Below are 15,534 nucleotides of genomic sequence, written 5' to 3'. Positions count from 1 at the left end.
CGAGCTCGCAGGCTGTCTGTCTCGGCAACAGCACACGCGTCGGTGAGGGATGCTTGACCCTCCACAGGGCACGGCGGGTCACCTGTGGCCCACAGGCTGACCCCATGTGTCACCATCAAACGCCCACAAATGCAAAATTCATGTTGCCAGCCCCTAGTCCTTCCAAAAAAACTCTGCTTGGGATCAGGGTTTAGAAAGCGTGGCCTGATCTAAAGCAGCTAGCGATTCAGACCCTGGGACTGAGAAATGTGGAGGACGACTGCTTGCCCAGCCCCCTCCTGTGGCTCCCACTGCTGCCCCAGTGAGGCTCAGATCCTCTTCGTGGCCTCCCGTGGCCTCTGTTGCCACCTGGCCCCACTCCTGCCTGCCTCTCCAGTGTCCCCTGGGCTGTCTTCCCGGCACTCGCTCTGTTCCTTTCGTCTCCTTCTCCTCTCCAGGCCTTTGCCGGGCAGCCTCACCTGCCTGGCACACGCTCTCCCCACACCCTCTGTGCCCTGCTGACCTCTCCTCTCCTCTCAGTTTGTGCCCGAGTCCCTTGGAAGACCTCCCGACTCCTGCCCGTGAGGCCACCCCCGCCCTGTCATATGCAGTCACGGGTATATATTTCTAGACGCTTCTCCGTAGTGGCCATCACAGTTTCTAATCCTGCGTCAGTTTGTGTGCGTCCTTAGTGAAAGCGGCCTGCCCTTTCCAGACTGAAAAGAGGGGCCTGTCCCGGGCATCACTGTATCTTCTGTTTGTGTTTTTTTTTAAATATTCCTTGGTACAGAGTAAACGCTTAATCTGTACTTGTTAAGTGAATGAATAAGTGATTACAGGTTTAGGAGTGTCCGAAGCCTTCTTAAGGAAATGGCAGACCGCTGGCCTCTGTGGGGATTCACAGGGAGGACTTCAGCTCCCGCCCCAATGGAGGAAGCAAGTGGAGTTGCTGGCGGGGCCCAGAGCTGCGGGGGCCGCTGCTCAGGGCTGGTGCCTGGAGAGGTGGCTCTTCCCAGCTCGCAGTCCTCCACTCGGAGTGTCTGGGTCACCGAGGCAGCCTGGACACTCTCACAGGCTCAGCCCCTGGGGGCTGTGGCTGATGTTCAGAAAGCCAGAGCAGGAGACAGCAAGTTTTCTTCCTGCAAGACTTGGCGCAGGTCCCAGCAAGACCCCCTGTGCTCAGAGTGTGTGTGGCGTCCTCGAGGGGACAGGCCTCCAAGGACCCCTAGTGTGTGCGCTTGAGTCGGCCGTGTGCCCTGAGACTTTACTCGGTGGTGGGCCCTGCTTGGTGACCGGTGACCTTGCCCGCAGGAGCCCTCAGCAGAGCCACCCTCTCCAGGCGTTTTCCCTGGAGGCGAAGTTCTGCCCTGCAGAGTTCTGAGCTGTGGAAGGAGCCTGGCCTGTGAACCCCATGGCGGAGGGATCGAGACTGAGGGCAGCTGTGGGGATGGCCCGGCTGGCAGGGAGAGGCCTCCTAAGGGGCAGAGTTGGGCGTGTCTCACCGGGCAGCCCGAGTGGGAGGGAGGAGGTGGGCACGGCCCAACGCGGGGCGAGGCGAGGGCTTGGTGGGGGTCGTCAGGAGCCGGCTGACAGGAAGGAGCCTTCATCAGGAGTTTGGGGCCTGGCTGGCAGGGTGGGGCCAGGGAGCATCAGTGAAGTTGGTGGAAGAGAGAAGTCTCTTACAAGTGGATGTGGTTTCTCTGACAGGGAGAAACAGGGTGGGGACGCTTGGCCCCCAGGCCAAGGGCACACTTTGGCAGGAGTGACTGGGGCCAGGATGACTGGCCAGAGCAACAGCTGAGGAGGAGCAGGAGCTGTCTTCCCTCGTGTGTGTGCGTACATAGTATCTCTGATAAGAGGGTCGTTCGGTGGATGCCAACCAATGGGAGAACCGCAGGGCAGACACAGGCTGGGCTGTGAGCTCCCACATCCTGCTGGTCTTCGGCCCTTGTAGGAACGGGCCTGGGGATGGGCCATGAGGGAAGAAAGGCCTCTAAGGGTGATGTCTCACGGCCAGGAGCAGGGACCTGTTTCGTGGGAGGCTGGTGTCACAGGCTGCTGGAGGAGGGGCCCGAGCTCGAGGCTGGGGGACATTGGTCAGAGAGAGCAGCTCCCACCTTGGCCCATGCATTGGGGTATGTGGCCGTTCAGGCTGTAGCCTAGCCTATGGTTCCTCTTGAGTCAAAATTGATCTGGGATCCATTTCCTCAAGGGGCTCATGAGCTGCCTCTGAAGGCCCTTCCCGTCGAGCATGCTGGGGTGCCCTGAGCTGTCAGCCTCCACCGGGGACTCTGAAAGGCCAGCACTCATAGGACCACCCAAGGCTGGCATCTTTGCTCCGATGTCAGACCCTCCGTGCAGTTGCCTCCAGACAGGACAGTTGGGGAGACACCAACTTTTGGCAGCATCTCAGTAACATGATATCCCACTGCTTCAGGCTCCTTGGTTCGCCTGCTTTCCTCTCCTGGCTAGGGTTTGGACGTGCTGGATGGAGTTGAGGGCAGCAGTGGGGTGGGGCCACTTGTACAAAGGGGGAGGACAGGGCCAGGCCTTGTGTTGGGGCACCAATCAGAGCGCAAGGTGATGCGTGCTGGTTCTCTGGGGCTTCCCAACGGCAAAGGCAGAGGCCCGGGTTCTGGCAATGTCTCTGGTCAGCCCTGCGTGAGCAACTCAGTCCTAGGGGGCCCGGGGGAGTGATGGCTCTTGAGGCCATTTCCTCACTGGAAACTTGTGCCCTCCTTGCTTTCTCTCATTTTGAACGGTTCAAGCCCAAGTTTCACAAAAGACATTTTGTCCCATTTCTTTGTTATTGATAATTCGTAATATTCTCTTTGAAATGTAAGCACCATCACCAGAGACTGTTACAGTGTGAATAGCTAGTAATACGGAACACAGAGAGAACTGAATGCTGTACTTTCTTGGCAATTAATGTGTTTGAATAGGCAATCCATTCCAAGTTCTGAAACAAGCAAAACGGAGCAGCTGTGAAGAGCCTGCCGCCCTCCCTGGCCGGCGGCCACTGGGCGCTCCTCGCGTTTCTTGCCGGAGGTCCTTGGGTGATGATAGGTGTGTGTGTCCAAAATGCACATGGAGCCCTATTTTCTTCCTTTAGTACACAAGAATCTGTATATCGTACACGCTGTGACGTACCTTGTTCACTGATTTTTCATTTACCAAGGTCTCTCGAAGATCTTTCCACATCGGGTCACGAGGAGGTCCTCTCCCCTGCTCCTCGGTGAGCGTGTGCCACCACTTACCAGCCAGCCCCTGCCAGTCACCTCTTGGGTAGTGTCCAGCGTGTTGGACGAGAACTTTGTACAAATGTCGCTTCCTGTATGTGTAGGTCTAGCGGTAAAATAAATTCCCGGAGGAGCAATGGCTCTGCCGAAAGGAATATGCTTTTGTGATCCTGAGCGACTTCGTCCAATTGTCCCTCGTAGGCGTGTGACCAGGCGGCTCCCAGCAGAGCTAGCTGAGAGCATGTTTCCCTGCCGCCTTCCTGACCCTGCGCTTTATCGACTGGTCACAGCGTGTGGCGGCACCTGTCCCTGGGAAGGGCGTCAGCTCTGGGACAAACTGCACCTCCAAGGGGAGTCTTCAGTGTAGGCGAGACGGTGGCATCTGGTGATTAAGACTCTGAGTCACCCTGAGCTTCAATCCTCAGGCAAATCAGTTAATCTCTGTAGGCCTCAATTTTCTCATCTGCAAAGTGGAGGAATCATGTCATCGCCTTGGGGTCACTGTGAGGACTGGCAGAGACGGTGCATGTAAAAGGGGTTCACACGGTCCTTGGCTGGCAGCTATGGGGCTGGCTCTGCACTAACCAGCAGGGCCACCTTGGCTAAGGACCACCTGGCCTGAGCCCCCGTCTGCTTCCTGTCTTGTCAGGGAAGGAGCTGGCTCGTGGCTCTCTAGGGGCCTCTTCCCAATCTTAGTGTCCGACACCTTTGCTCAGCACCTCGTGTCAGCTGCACTCACCCTTGCTCTCTTGTGCTCGTCAAAGGTGTTCCGGAGTCCCCGGTGCCCAACGGCCACTCCCTGCCGGGCCGAGACTTCCTCCGGAAGCAGATGCGAGGAGACCTGTTCACGCAGCAGCAGCTGGAGGTGCTGGACCGCGTGTTCGAGAGGCAGCACTACGCGGACATCTTCACCACCACGGAGCCCATCAAGCCCGAGCAGGTATGAGCCCGCTCAGCCCCCGCAGGCCGGGCCTGAAGGCATGAGCGCCAGCGCACGGCAGTCACAGCCACACGGCCAGGAGGGCTTGTCTGGGCTGGAGCGCCTTCTTGCTTCTTGCCCTGCTGCCTTTGTCTCTGGCCAGCCGGTGGGGTTGGAGGGATGACTCCATTGGCTGCTCTGCCACTGCTGGCGGCCGGCCTTTCCCAGGGCTCTGCGCACGGGGGTAATGATCTGGGTCGCTTGAGGCTGTCTTGGGTCATCATCCTGTCAGTCAGGATGAAGGTGCAAATGTGTCCGCACCTGCGGCCGTGAACCATGTCATGATGGTGCTGGCGTGTACCCTGCTGTCAGCCCTCTCTCAGGTCACCCGGTCACGCTTTTAGACACTGAATCCAAGAGTCTGGAAGTGAAGAAGGGACTCGCTGGACAAACTCCCAGCTGGGTCATTTGCAAGAGGGGGAAGGAGGCAGGAGGAGGACCCCTTGCTGAACAGCCCCCTGCTCTGCCCCGGGCAGAGAAGCAGTCGCTGCCTGTGGCTGCAGAGGTGTGACCAGGCAGTCTCTGCCCAGTGAGAGGCTCTGGGGGTCCGGATAGGCCCCCGGAGGACCAGATTCAATTCGGGAGACTATTTCCTGATGCCCAGTCTGTGCTGGGCCCTGGGGGGTCACCTCACAGGCCTGGGGGGCTCAGACATGGTTCCTGCCTGCCACGAGCTCTGAGCGGTGGGCGAGTCAGAGAGGCCTGTGAGCAGTGACATCCCCCAGCACGTTGCTGGCTGGAAGTGGTGGTGAGGCCTGGCCTCGCTGCGCGTCCCCTACATCCTAATTAGATGATGCTTCTGAAGTTCTCCCAAAGAACCACTCAGAACCACGTAGGCTGCGCACCAGCTCCGTGGAGAGGACAGGTGCAGCGGGGACCTTGGGTGTGAGGAGTGAGTAAGGCCTTGGGGGCCACCATCCTGTGACAGTCTCGCTGTCTCTGAGCAGTTGCTATGAGGGCTTTCACAGACCATCTAGCTGCTTTGCTTTCACATGGGGAAACTGAAGCCCAGAGAGGCAAAGAGACTGCCTAAGGCCATGCAGCAAGTTGTATATTCACTTAACAAACATTGGTGAGTGTCTACTACATGCAAGGCCCGGGGCCAGGCACTTGGGGCATGTGAGTGAACAGGACAGGCCTGGCCTTTCCTTCAAGGAGACTGCAGAGGTGGGGAGAATCACATAAATGAGAATCACCAAGAGTCGTGGGGTCCAGATGTGCTGGGTGCTGAGGAGGAGCTGTCTGAGAGTGTCTGAAAGCAGAAAGCAGAAGCTGAGCCAGCCTGGAGGCCCCGGCAGCATCCTGGGGAAATGCATTTATGCTGAGCCCTGAAGTGTTGGGCAGAACCGGGAGCAGGGAGCTGGGGGTGAGAGAGTGTGCTGGCAGAGGGAAGAGCAAGTGCAAAGGCCCTGAGGCAAGAGCAAGAATGGCAGGAGCTAGGAAGAGAAAGAGAGCTGTGTGGCTGGGCTTCAGGGACTGGGCTGGTGGGAGGCTAGGAGGTGACATTGGGAGATGGGCCTGGTCCAGTAGACTGGACTCAGGACTTTGGTCTTTCTCCTACCAGTGGAGTGAAGCCTCCTCTGGGAGTAGTCCTACTTGCTGATCCCGCACCCTCCAGACCCTGGGCTTTCTAGAGAAGAGTCTGTCTCCGTGGCACACAGCCTCTCCCACTGCTCAGAGCCCTTCTGGGAGAGGGCCGGAGACTCCTTCCATCTGACCCAGAGGAGAAAGGAAAAGGACTCAGTGAGGAAGACCTCCCTGCTGACGCCTACCTTCCTCTCCAGAATCTGTCCTCTGAAGGTTGACAAGATCACGTAATTTCAAAGCCGGCAGGGCCTACAGAGGCAGCCTTTCAACCCTGTCATTTTTAAGAGGCCCAGAGAGGGGACAGGTTTGTCTGAGGTTACTCAGCAAGAGAGGGCCGCCTCTGCACCCAGCCCTGCCTGCCCCGCGACCTCTGGCGTTTCTGTTAAGCCCTTATTCACTAGTGCAGATGCTCAGGTTAGAGACTGGTTCACGAAATTCTCGAGGGAGCGCAGATTCTGTACCACAGCTCATTTAGCTTCGAGCGCCCAGAAAGATGGGGTGGAGCCTGGGCTCCCTGACCGGGAGGCGTCCAGAAGCCCCCCGTGTATTCACGCACTTGCTCACACACCCCTGTGCTCCCTTGTCCAACAGATTTCTTGCACGATGGCTGTGAGCCTGGCCCAGTGCCCCGCATGCAGGGAGGGAGGGATGACGGGCACCAGCTCTGCCTGTGGTCTCAGGGGTCGTGTGACATGGATTCAGAACCTGCAAGGTAGGGGAGAAGGTTCCGTGGGCCCTGATGAATGGACACGCTGCCTCGGCTGGGGCATCAAGGAAGATGTTCCAGAGGAGGCGAAGCTGGGGACAGGTTGCACAGGCCCGTACAGAGAGGGGCCTGGAGGGGAGGAGACCTGCATCACACACTGTGGGGGCTCGTGTCTAGCCGTCTCGCTGTGCAGTGTCCTTCAGAATGAGGCGGATGCAGCCGCCGGCCTGGCCGTGACGGTGCGGGCTCCGCGTGGGGCCTGCAGAGCACCTCGGGGCCGGATAGTGACTGACTCAGGGCTTTCTGGTTAATCTGCTTCGCCTCCCCGGAATGGGCGGTAATGAGGAGAGATGGGAGGTGAGGCTGTCGGGCACACACGGGCACTGGACTATGAATGACACACCCTCGCTCCCATCCCCAGTCACTCTGGACAAATGGCGGTCCCAGCCAGGGGCGCAGGCTGGGAAGGGCTGCGCGTCAAGGGTACAGGTTCCTTGAGCTCCCTCATGTTCGCTCTCGGCCTTGCCTTGTGAGCCCCAGAACAGCGCAGCAGGTGCCGGGAAGGGGGCCTGGAGCAGGTCTGTGTCTCCATCCATGGTCTACTGGCCTTGCTGTCAGTGTCACTGAGCGGCCTGGTGGGAAAGAAAGAGCATTTAGTGGCCTTGGAGTTGGCGTGTTTGACTTGAGTCCCGGTCTGCCCTGTTAGGCGAGTGGCTTTTTCCCGGGACCTCAGTTTCCACATCTGTGGCAGTGGTAATTGTGATTTTGACGACACCACCACCAGCAGCACAGCAGCGACCTGACAGTAACGACAGAGGTCTTCCTCGCCTGTGCATGCAACTGCACGGTTTTCTGAGATCTTTCATCCATTGTGCTCTCAATGTAAATGCCCGCTACGCAGATGGGCAAGACTCGTGAGTCCCATTTTACAGACCGGAGCATTTTTCTTCCCACTGTTCACCCCATTTTCAGGCCCAGGGAGCTTCTGGACCTTGTCGGGGCTGCAGAGCTGGACTTTGACCTCCTGACGTTCTGTCTTCACCTTGTGGGAGATGGGTACAGGGGCCTCCACGTCCGGAACAATTCTAGGAGCCCGTTTTCTGACTGGCTGGTTTTCAGAAGTGGCTTTGCAGCCAGAGCCCGCCTGCCATTCCAGAACCCTTGGAGTCTTGCCTAGGCTTGGCGTGGCCCAGGCCTCCCAGGCACCTGCCTGGCTGCCCAGGGAAGAGCGTTCCTCTCCAGGGCCAGGCTGTGGTCCTGCCAGGCCCTTGGCTAGCGCGGAGCCTCCCCCACTTTGTCGATTTCCCCGCTGAGATCTGCCCCGGGTGGGTGGGGCCAGGCTTCCTGCTTTTGGACAGAACCTCAGTGAGCCTTGGCCCTGGGTGGAAGGGGTTAATGTATACACACTCCTGGGGCGATGAAACACTTCCTTTTCAAAATGGTTATTGAAAAAGCAATTCTGTTTTCCCTACATGTGGAGTGAGTAAAAATCACCTTGGAGGAGAAGAGGAAAAAAAAAAGGAATGACTGCCGGCAGTGCGCGTGTTTCGACAGTGGATCTGTTTCAGTGAAGTCGCACTGCGCTGTCGCGCTGGGGACGGGCCACGGCCGCCCCGCACAGCCGCCGTATTTACTCTCAGCAGACTATTAACCAACACCAGGCTATTAATCTGGCTTTTGAGCCTTCACTAAAGCCCATAAAAGCTCACAGTTGTCAAATGGAGTTCATTTTAATTTCCTTTCAATCACAGTAAATTATTCAGGTGATAAATCAGCTGGAGCGGCCTCCTGGCTGTAATAGGAACCCTAATTCCTGGCTAATTATCCAGCCCATTGCTGCCAACAGATCAATACGGTGCGAAATGGAACGGCCTGGGCCCTCCCTCCCATCGGCCAGGGACAGAAAGACAGCTGGGGAAGGGGGTCGCGCTGCTGACCTCCCAGGAAGTTCAAAGGTCACAGGGGGTTAAACCGGGAGAAGGCCCTGCCCTTGTCTAACAGCGGCCCCAGGAAGGCCTCCTGCTCTGGAAGCTGCTCTGCCCTTGCCCCAGGCTGCTGCGCCTGCGCTGAGCGTCACCCGCGTCAGGAAGGGGCTGGGCTGTGTTTCGCAGCACTATTAAGCTTGGTCCTCAGGGTGACTTGAACACCATCTGAATCAGAAAAGGAGCTGGGACTGTTGGGGAAAAGATGAGGGGCCAGTCCTGCTTCCTTTCTTCAGGGAGCTCATTCTCCTCTGTAGTGGGTCTGTGCCCACCACGGCGGGGGGAGGAGGGGTGCGGTAGGGAGAGGAGGGGGTAAGGAAACAGGTGCGCCAGGCTGAGAAAGGGGGAAGGCTTCCTGGAGGAGGTGTCATTCGTGCTATGCCTTGAGGGAAGGGCAGAATCCAGATGTGTGGAGATGGTAGCGAGTCAGCAGGAGAGGGCCTTCTGGGCGGCAGGAACAGCATGGGGGAAGGTATGAAGACTATGAGGATGGCAGGGACCTGCAAGCTGGTCTGCGTGGTTGGCAGGTAGGGTGAGGGAAAGGCAGTCAGGGACGACGAGGCTGGAGAAGCAGCAGAGGCCCCAAACCCCGGGGGGCCGGCATGTGGAGGTGAGGAGGTTTGGCTTTGCCTTGGGGACAGTGTGCCCGAAGGGTCCTGAGTCTGCCCACCTGGGAGCAGTCTTCCCTGGGGCCTTGTTCCTTTTGTCCTGTCCCTGCTGCTTCTGTTGAATTTCTCTTCCTGAAGCCCATCCCCACGTAAGGGCAGTGGGAAGCCAGGAGGGGCTCTTACGTGGCCCTCAACCCCAGCCCTTCATCGCCGTCAGACCCTTCACTGCCCCCATGTCCCTCTGCTTGCCCACGAGACACTCTGGCTGTGGCCAGGCCTGACCCCTCACTGCCCTGCACGTGCGGGGCTCCTCGTCTGTCCGAGGGGGCATGGGGACCATGGGCTGGTGTGCGTATGCATATGCATGTGCATGTGTGTACGTGTGCATGAGTGTGGGAACCCCAGGGATGGCTCCCAGCACGCAGGGGGGCGGGTACTGCAGCTATTATTACTTTCTTAGTGCTCTCACTCCATGCTCCCGCTCAGGGTTTCCCTGCATGGAACATGCGTTCAGTCTGTTTCTAAGTCTACCCTGTCCAGGCCCGACAGGAGTCCTGCCTGCCCTGGGCGGCCTTCACTGACCCACTTCAGCCTGCGCTGCCTTGCCTCTTGTCGGAGCCCATCAGTGCGTCAGATTTTAATCATTACTGTGGTAGCTGTTGTAGCAACTGTGCGTTCATTGCCCACCACGTGCCTGGCTCTGTTGCGGAGAGCTCCTTTCTTGCCCCCTCTCATTACTAAGTCACAACACTCCTATCGTCTCCACTGTGCACACAGGCTTAGCGAGACAGGGCAGTGACTGAGCCAAGGGTACGCAGTGATTCTAGGGCCGAGGGGGGAAGTGGGCCCCTGGCTCCAGAGCCTGGCTGGGAGCGCTGGCTTACTGCCAGTTGCAGTGCGATGAGGCTGCCCACTGACTCCTACAGGCAGGCAGTTTCCTGGAGACACAACCTGGGGGTTCAATCTACTCACCCGGGGAGCCGAGCGTGGATGAGGAAGTGCTGGGGCTGCGCCACGGCCAGGGCGCTGTCTGGAGGCGTGCGCAGAAGTCTGGGACAGTGACGGGCCGTGCTGACCTGGGCTGCTGCTGCTCCTCTCGCCTGCCCCTCCTCTCGCGGGGCTGTGCTCAGAGTCAGGCTCCCCCATTGCAGACAAGTCGAGTTTGTTCAGGAGGGGAGATTAAAAGTTCTTTCCTAAGAGGGATGACTGGAGAACTTGGGGCTGTTTGGTGTTAAGAAGGGAAGACTTGTGGATGTGAGCAGGGAAGGAGACAGGCTAAGAGAACTTTCTGGTAGCCCAAGCTTTCTAACTGTGGAGTGGGCTTCCTTGTGAAGCAGGGGGCTTCCTGTCACTGGAGGCATGCAAGTAGAATCTATCCTTTTTCATATATGCTGTATTAGAAGTTTCAAATCCTCTGAGGGCTTACTGGCTAAGCGTCAAGGCCCTTCCACCAGGACAGAACGCTCCGAAGGTGTGAAGAGCAAGAGGAGGGGAGGAGCCGCAGAGGCTGTCAGTGGAGGGGACCTTTGACCCTCAGCGTGGCGGGGGCACTGAAGGGCGATGCCCCCAGGGTCCTCACTGGATCGGGTAGGGAGGGTCAGCCTGGTCGCTCCTTTGGTGCACAGAGCAGGGTGGGGTTTCTGGCTGCCTGTGGCTGCTGCCAGCCTTGCCACCCACACCCGACTCCTCTGCCTGGGAGCTCAGGGCCAGGCCGCTTGGGGCTGGAGAGGAGGATGGAACAGCCGGTGTCCTGCCGATGGGCGTCCAGCTGCAGGGTGCTGGCAGGGCGGGATGCCTGACTGGAGCAAAGGGCTCCCTAGGAAACCCCGAGCTCCTCTCACCCAGAACTCCAGCTCACAGGGCCCCTTGAGGTCGTGTACACCTCAGGGGCATCTTCACAGAGCAGACGGGGAAGCTGAGGCAGCGTGAGATTAGGTAACGTGCCCCAAATGATGGAGCTGGTCAGATGGCCACGTGCTCTGCTCCCGGCTTTGAGGTGTAGACAGTCCTGTGGACTCGGGCCCTTCCCTCGGCAGGTGCAGACCATTCCTGATGGACTGCTTGGTTTCATTCAGCAAATACTGATTGGCACCTCCTCTGTGGCAGGTACTGTGCAAAGAGCTGGGGGACACAGCAGCAAGAGAGACGGACGTGGCCCCCAGAATTCACCTAGAGCAAAGGAGACAGACTTTAACAAAATTATCATACCAGTCAAAATGGCGTGTTCATTACCAGTTATCACAGAGCATGATGGGGGCTACAAGGAGAAAGACAGGGTGTACTGAGAGTAAAGAGTGGGAGCTCATCTAGATGGGGGTCGGGGCATGTCTCTCTCAGGATGGCACCTTTGAGCTCAAGGTGATGAAGGGTGGTGGGAACAGGTCCCAGGTGGAGGGAACAGCCTGCTCGAAGGCCTGAGGCTGGAAAAACTTTGGTCCAGTGACCAAAAGATGTCCTGTGGGACTGGTGAGCATGAGAGGCAGAAAGTGGCACATGGTGCAGTGGTGGGGTGGCGGGAGCTGGGTGTGAGGGGACGTGTGGACCTCTTCTCTTGAGAGCAAGGAGAAGCCTCTGCAAGGTTTTCAACCAGAGACTATCAGGATCCAAGCCAGTGCAGATTAGATTATTCTGGCTGCTGTGAGGAGACGTGGAGGGCTGGGGACCGGGAGCTATCACCAAGGCACCAACGATACCACTGTACCCCTGGGTGTTGCTGTACTCTGGGGTGTTTGCCTGCCCTGCCTGGGGCTGGCCTCTCTAGTCCATGGTATTGACCAGGAATTGTGGCCCCATTATGCACTTCTCCCCTCTCCCCTGTCCCCTGCCCTACCTCCTCCCACCTACTCCCAATCTCCCCCCACTGAACTCTCCAGCCAGGCCCCAGGTTACTAGAGTTGAGCTCGGATTTGATTCTGAGCTTCCTGATGGTTAAAGCAAAATGGGAAACACAGCCAGTTGTGTGCTTCTCATTGTCCACCAGGGAAAAATAGGCCATATCCGCAAAGGAAGCCATGATTTTTCTGATGCTTAGAGTGGAAAGGAAGTTGTCATATGGGCTCCAGTGGGGGGCCCTGAGGAGGCCATAGGCACAGTCTTGAACAACACCCATCAAGGTGCTGCAGAGGTTTTCCAGGGCTCCGACTTATGGCTGCATCTAGTGATGACATGCTCATTGGTGCATTTCTGCAGGGGCGGGGCTGCTGTGACCGCACGGCTCAAGAATGCAGCCTTTCTAATAGCCCAACTTCGACTGAGTCAAATCCCAGACACTCTGGGGCAGCCACCCCTAGATTTTCTAACTTGATGCGCCAGGAAGATGTGCTACTACCTTGGGCCTTTGTGACCTCCTCCCACCCAAGGGTACCCCTGGGAAAATGTCCTCCCCAGCCAGAGAAGGTTTGATCTCTAGGAATGTACCTCACCATCAACTCAACTCCATCAGCTCAACTCTTGGCGAGAAGGAGAATTTAGTAGTTTGCATTTGACTTCTCTACTGAGGGCTGGGTGTGCGGGAACTTGGCGGGGGTTGAGGGAGGGAACAGTCATACGTTTTGGAGATTAAAGAGGCAGATGGCTTACCCACCCAGCGGCAGGTGGAGGAGATGGAACTGAGAGAGGGCGTGGCTGGGCCTTCCCATGGGAAGCAGGCATGGTCTGACCTAGTTGCCTTCCTTCTGACGTGCTAGAGGAAGCCTTCTGACCCCAAGGCCCACTGACACTGCCCCGCTGGTGAACCAGCCCAGTGAATGTCCTGGGCTCTGTGCAGTCGGATGAGTGACTCCTCCCACGGAAGGAGCTACAAGAGGGTGGAGAGAGTGGTGGTAGCAGGGGAGGGGCAGGAGTTCTCTTCCCGGGTCTTCCCAGCATGAGGAGGGCATGGGAACCCCTTCCTAAATACAGGGAGGCTTAAGCAAGCTTTACTTCATCTTTCTTTGGAATGAGATAATGACAAGGATTATGCTGGAGTTCTTGCTCCCTAGATCTCTAGAGGTACCAGCCACACTCTCCCTTAGCCTTCCACTGTCGCAATCTCAAAGTGACCCAAGCATGAAAGTGACCCAGCCTTCTTCACTTGCTCTGCTGCCTAGAGTCTCGCCTGGGGATGCCCATGTCTTCCTAAACAGCTTTTAAGATATTTTCTAAACAGCTGAGTATTCTGAGCATCCTTTGTCTTCCTGTGGACCAAGCAGAAGGGTGGCTTCCCGAGAGAAACCACTGTGCCTCTTATGTAAGACTGGAGAATGCTTGAGGGAACGCTGAGCACGTTGCCGTAGGGTAGAGCCAGGGGACAGACCCCTGGGCTTTTGTGATGTCTCTCAGGCTAGTTTCTCTCTGGGTCATGTTTCCGCATTTGGGGTGAATTAGCCTGGGTCATCCTTGAGATCCATTCCAGCTCTAACATTCCATGAGAGATAAAACAAATTGGAAATCCATCTCTTATTTTTATTTTGACTTGTTTACAGTTTTTCCTCCTGTCTGTTCCACTCTTTTAGATGACAGGCGAATTCTGTGTATGTGGGGTTTAAAGATTACAAGTGAATTGTCAAAGAGCTGCCTGCGCCTTGCTGGGATGCTCTTGCATTCATTTATTCATTCATTCATCCAAGAAATTTTTACAGATATGCCGTGTCAGTGACATTGACCACCTGTGCTGTGCTGTGTGGCATAAAGTAACAGCAATGGATGCAGCCAAAGGTATTGTCTGAAAATTGACTTTTGGGTAGAGATATTTCCCCCTAAACAAGGCCAAACAATATTTGCAATAAAAAAAGACAAAAGAACAGGTAATTCCAATCCTACAGCCTGCTTGTTTTGCGAGTGCACCGGAAGTTTGGCTTAAGGAATTTGGCTGTTCACAAAGCTCTTTAGAAAAACCCAAACCTTTATTATTTTATAAATTACAGAAAAAAAAAGAATATAACTTTCTGCTTCTGATAACCAGGTCTGAGCTATTGCAGACTCCCCTCCCATCTCAAACAAATAGAAATACTGGGTCAAAAATAACAATAAATTATTTTTGGTATATATCTGAGGTTGAATTAGAGAGAGGAAATCCTCAGGAGCTGGAAATGAAGACGGAGCTCAGAGCCAGAACTTTAAGTGCAGGAGCTAAGGTCCCAGTGGCCCAGGGCCTGGTCAAGGGTACAATTCCTAGTGAACAGGGTCTGGGGTTTTGATGCTGGTGTGGAGACAGAAGATATGGCCTTAGACTTATGTGATACGGGAGTTGGAACTGAATCTGCTGCAAAAACTTGAAACCTGGAAGGATTGCCCTTTCCATGAAATGAGCACCAGGCAAATTTCACCTCCAGGCTGAGGGAAGCAGTAAGGAAACTGGATTCTACGTGGGACTTGGAGCAGAACGGAAGTTTCCCAGGGGAAGTTGAAATCCCAAGCCTGTGCCACCTATTGGTGTGGTATCTCAATTTATATTCTTTATGAGAAACCCAAGAAGAGAAATTGATATAAAAACTGGGCTCATCTCAGGGAAATCCTTCAGATGCCTAGAAGAAGCACAAGAAAAACTCTCATCTGGATCCTTCCACAATTCAGTATGCACAACATGCCTACAGAGTAACTGATAACTACCAAAGACGAGCTAACAATTAAATAATTGCAAAGCATACAAGGAGATGAGAGCAAATCAGGAGACATAATCAGGAAAATCAGTACTCCAAGAACCTTAAGTAACAATCTGAAAGAGACTATAAAATAACTACAGAGATGAAAACAGGACTAGAAACGTTACAAAAGAATAAAACACCATGAAAAAAGAACTGACAGATTAGAAAAAGAACCAAATAAAGCTTCTAGAAATAAAAATTTTAGCCATCAAAATTAAAAATTCAATTCATGGGTTAAATTCCAGATAAGACACAACTGAATAGAAAATTAGTGATTTGGGAGACAGAGCTGAGGAAATTTGCCAGGAATGCAGCAAAGAAAGCTAAAGAGTTGGGAAACATGAAAGAGAGCGTAAGAGATAAAACAAAATTTCCAGAGAAGGTCTAACATAGGTTTAATAGTTGCTGTGGAAAAATGAATCCCAAAAAACGAAGTGAGGCAATATTTGAAGAAATAAAGGCTAAGGAAGTTATAAAACAGAACTGTTGCCAGACATGTATCATTGGATTAAGGAAGCACACCAAATCCCCAGCGAGTTAAACAAAAATAAATGCATGCCTAGGCAAACTGTAGTGAAATTGAAGAACATGAGAGACAAAGAGAAAATTATAAAAGCAACCGTAAAGGAAGTATAACTTTTAGATTGACAGGACACTTATTAAAGCATCAGCACAAGTCAGAAGACAACAGAAAATATCTTCAAGTGTTAAGAGAGAACAAGTGATCTGTACTCAGAGAAATGACAGTTTAATAGTGAAGGCAAATAAAGACATTTTCGGACAGAGAGTGTTTGCCACCCACAGGCTCTTGCTGAATTGCTAAAGAACGT

The 15,534-nt window shown here is 55.1% G+C and overlaps 1 protein-coding gene across 3 annotated transcripts in view; it reads left to right on the top strand.

Annotated features, from left to right (window-relative positions):
- PAX5 (paired box 5) overlaps positions 1-15,534 on the top strand; it is a 186,836-nt gene that overhangs the window by 58,151 nt on the left and 113,151 nt on the right. For all 3 annotated transcript variants that reach the window (XM_070597088.1, XM_070597090.1, XM_070597089.1), the window contains one exon: positions 3,983-4,158. In XM_070597088.1, the coding sequence (XP_070453189.1) occupies positions 3,983-4,158 (176 nt within the window). The remainder of the gene's footprint in view (positions 1-3,982; positions 4,159-15,534) is intronic.

Source organism: Equus przewalskii, chromosome 26 (genome assembly GCF_037783145.1).
Source record: "Equus przewalskii isolate Varuska chromosome 26, EquPr2, whole genome shotgun sequence".
NCBI lineage: Eukaryota > Metazoa > Chordata > Mammalia > Perissodactyla > Equidae > Equus > Equus przewalskii.
Note: the sequence above shows the minus strand (reverse complement) of the source record. Positions and strands in the feature narration are given on the sequence as shown.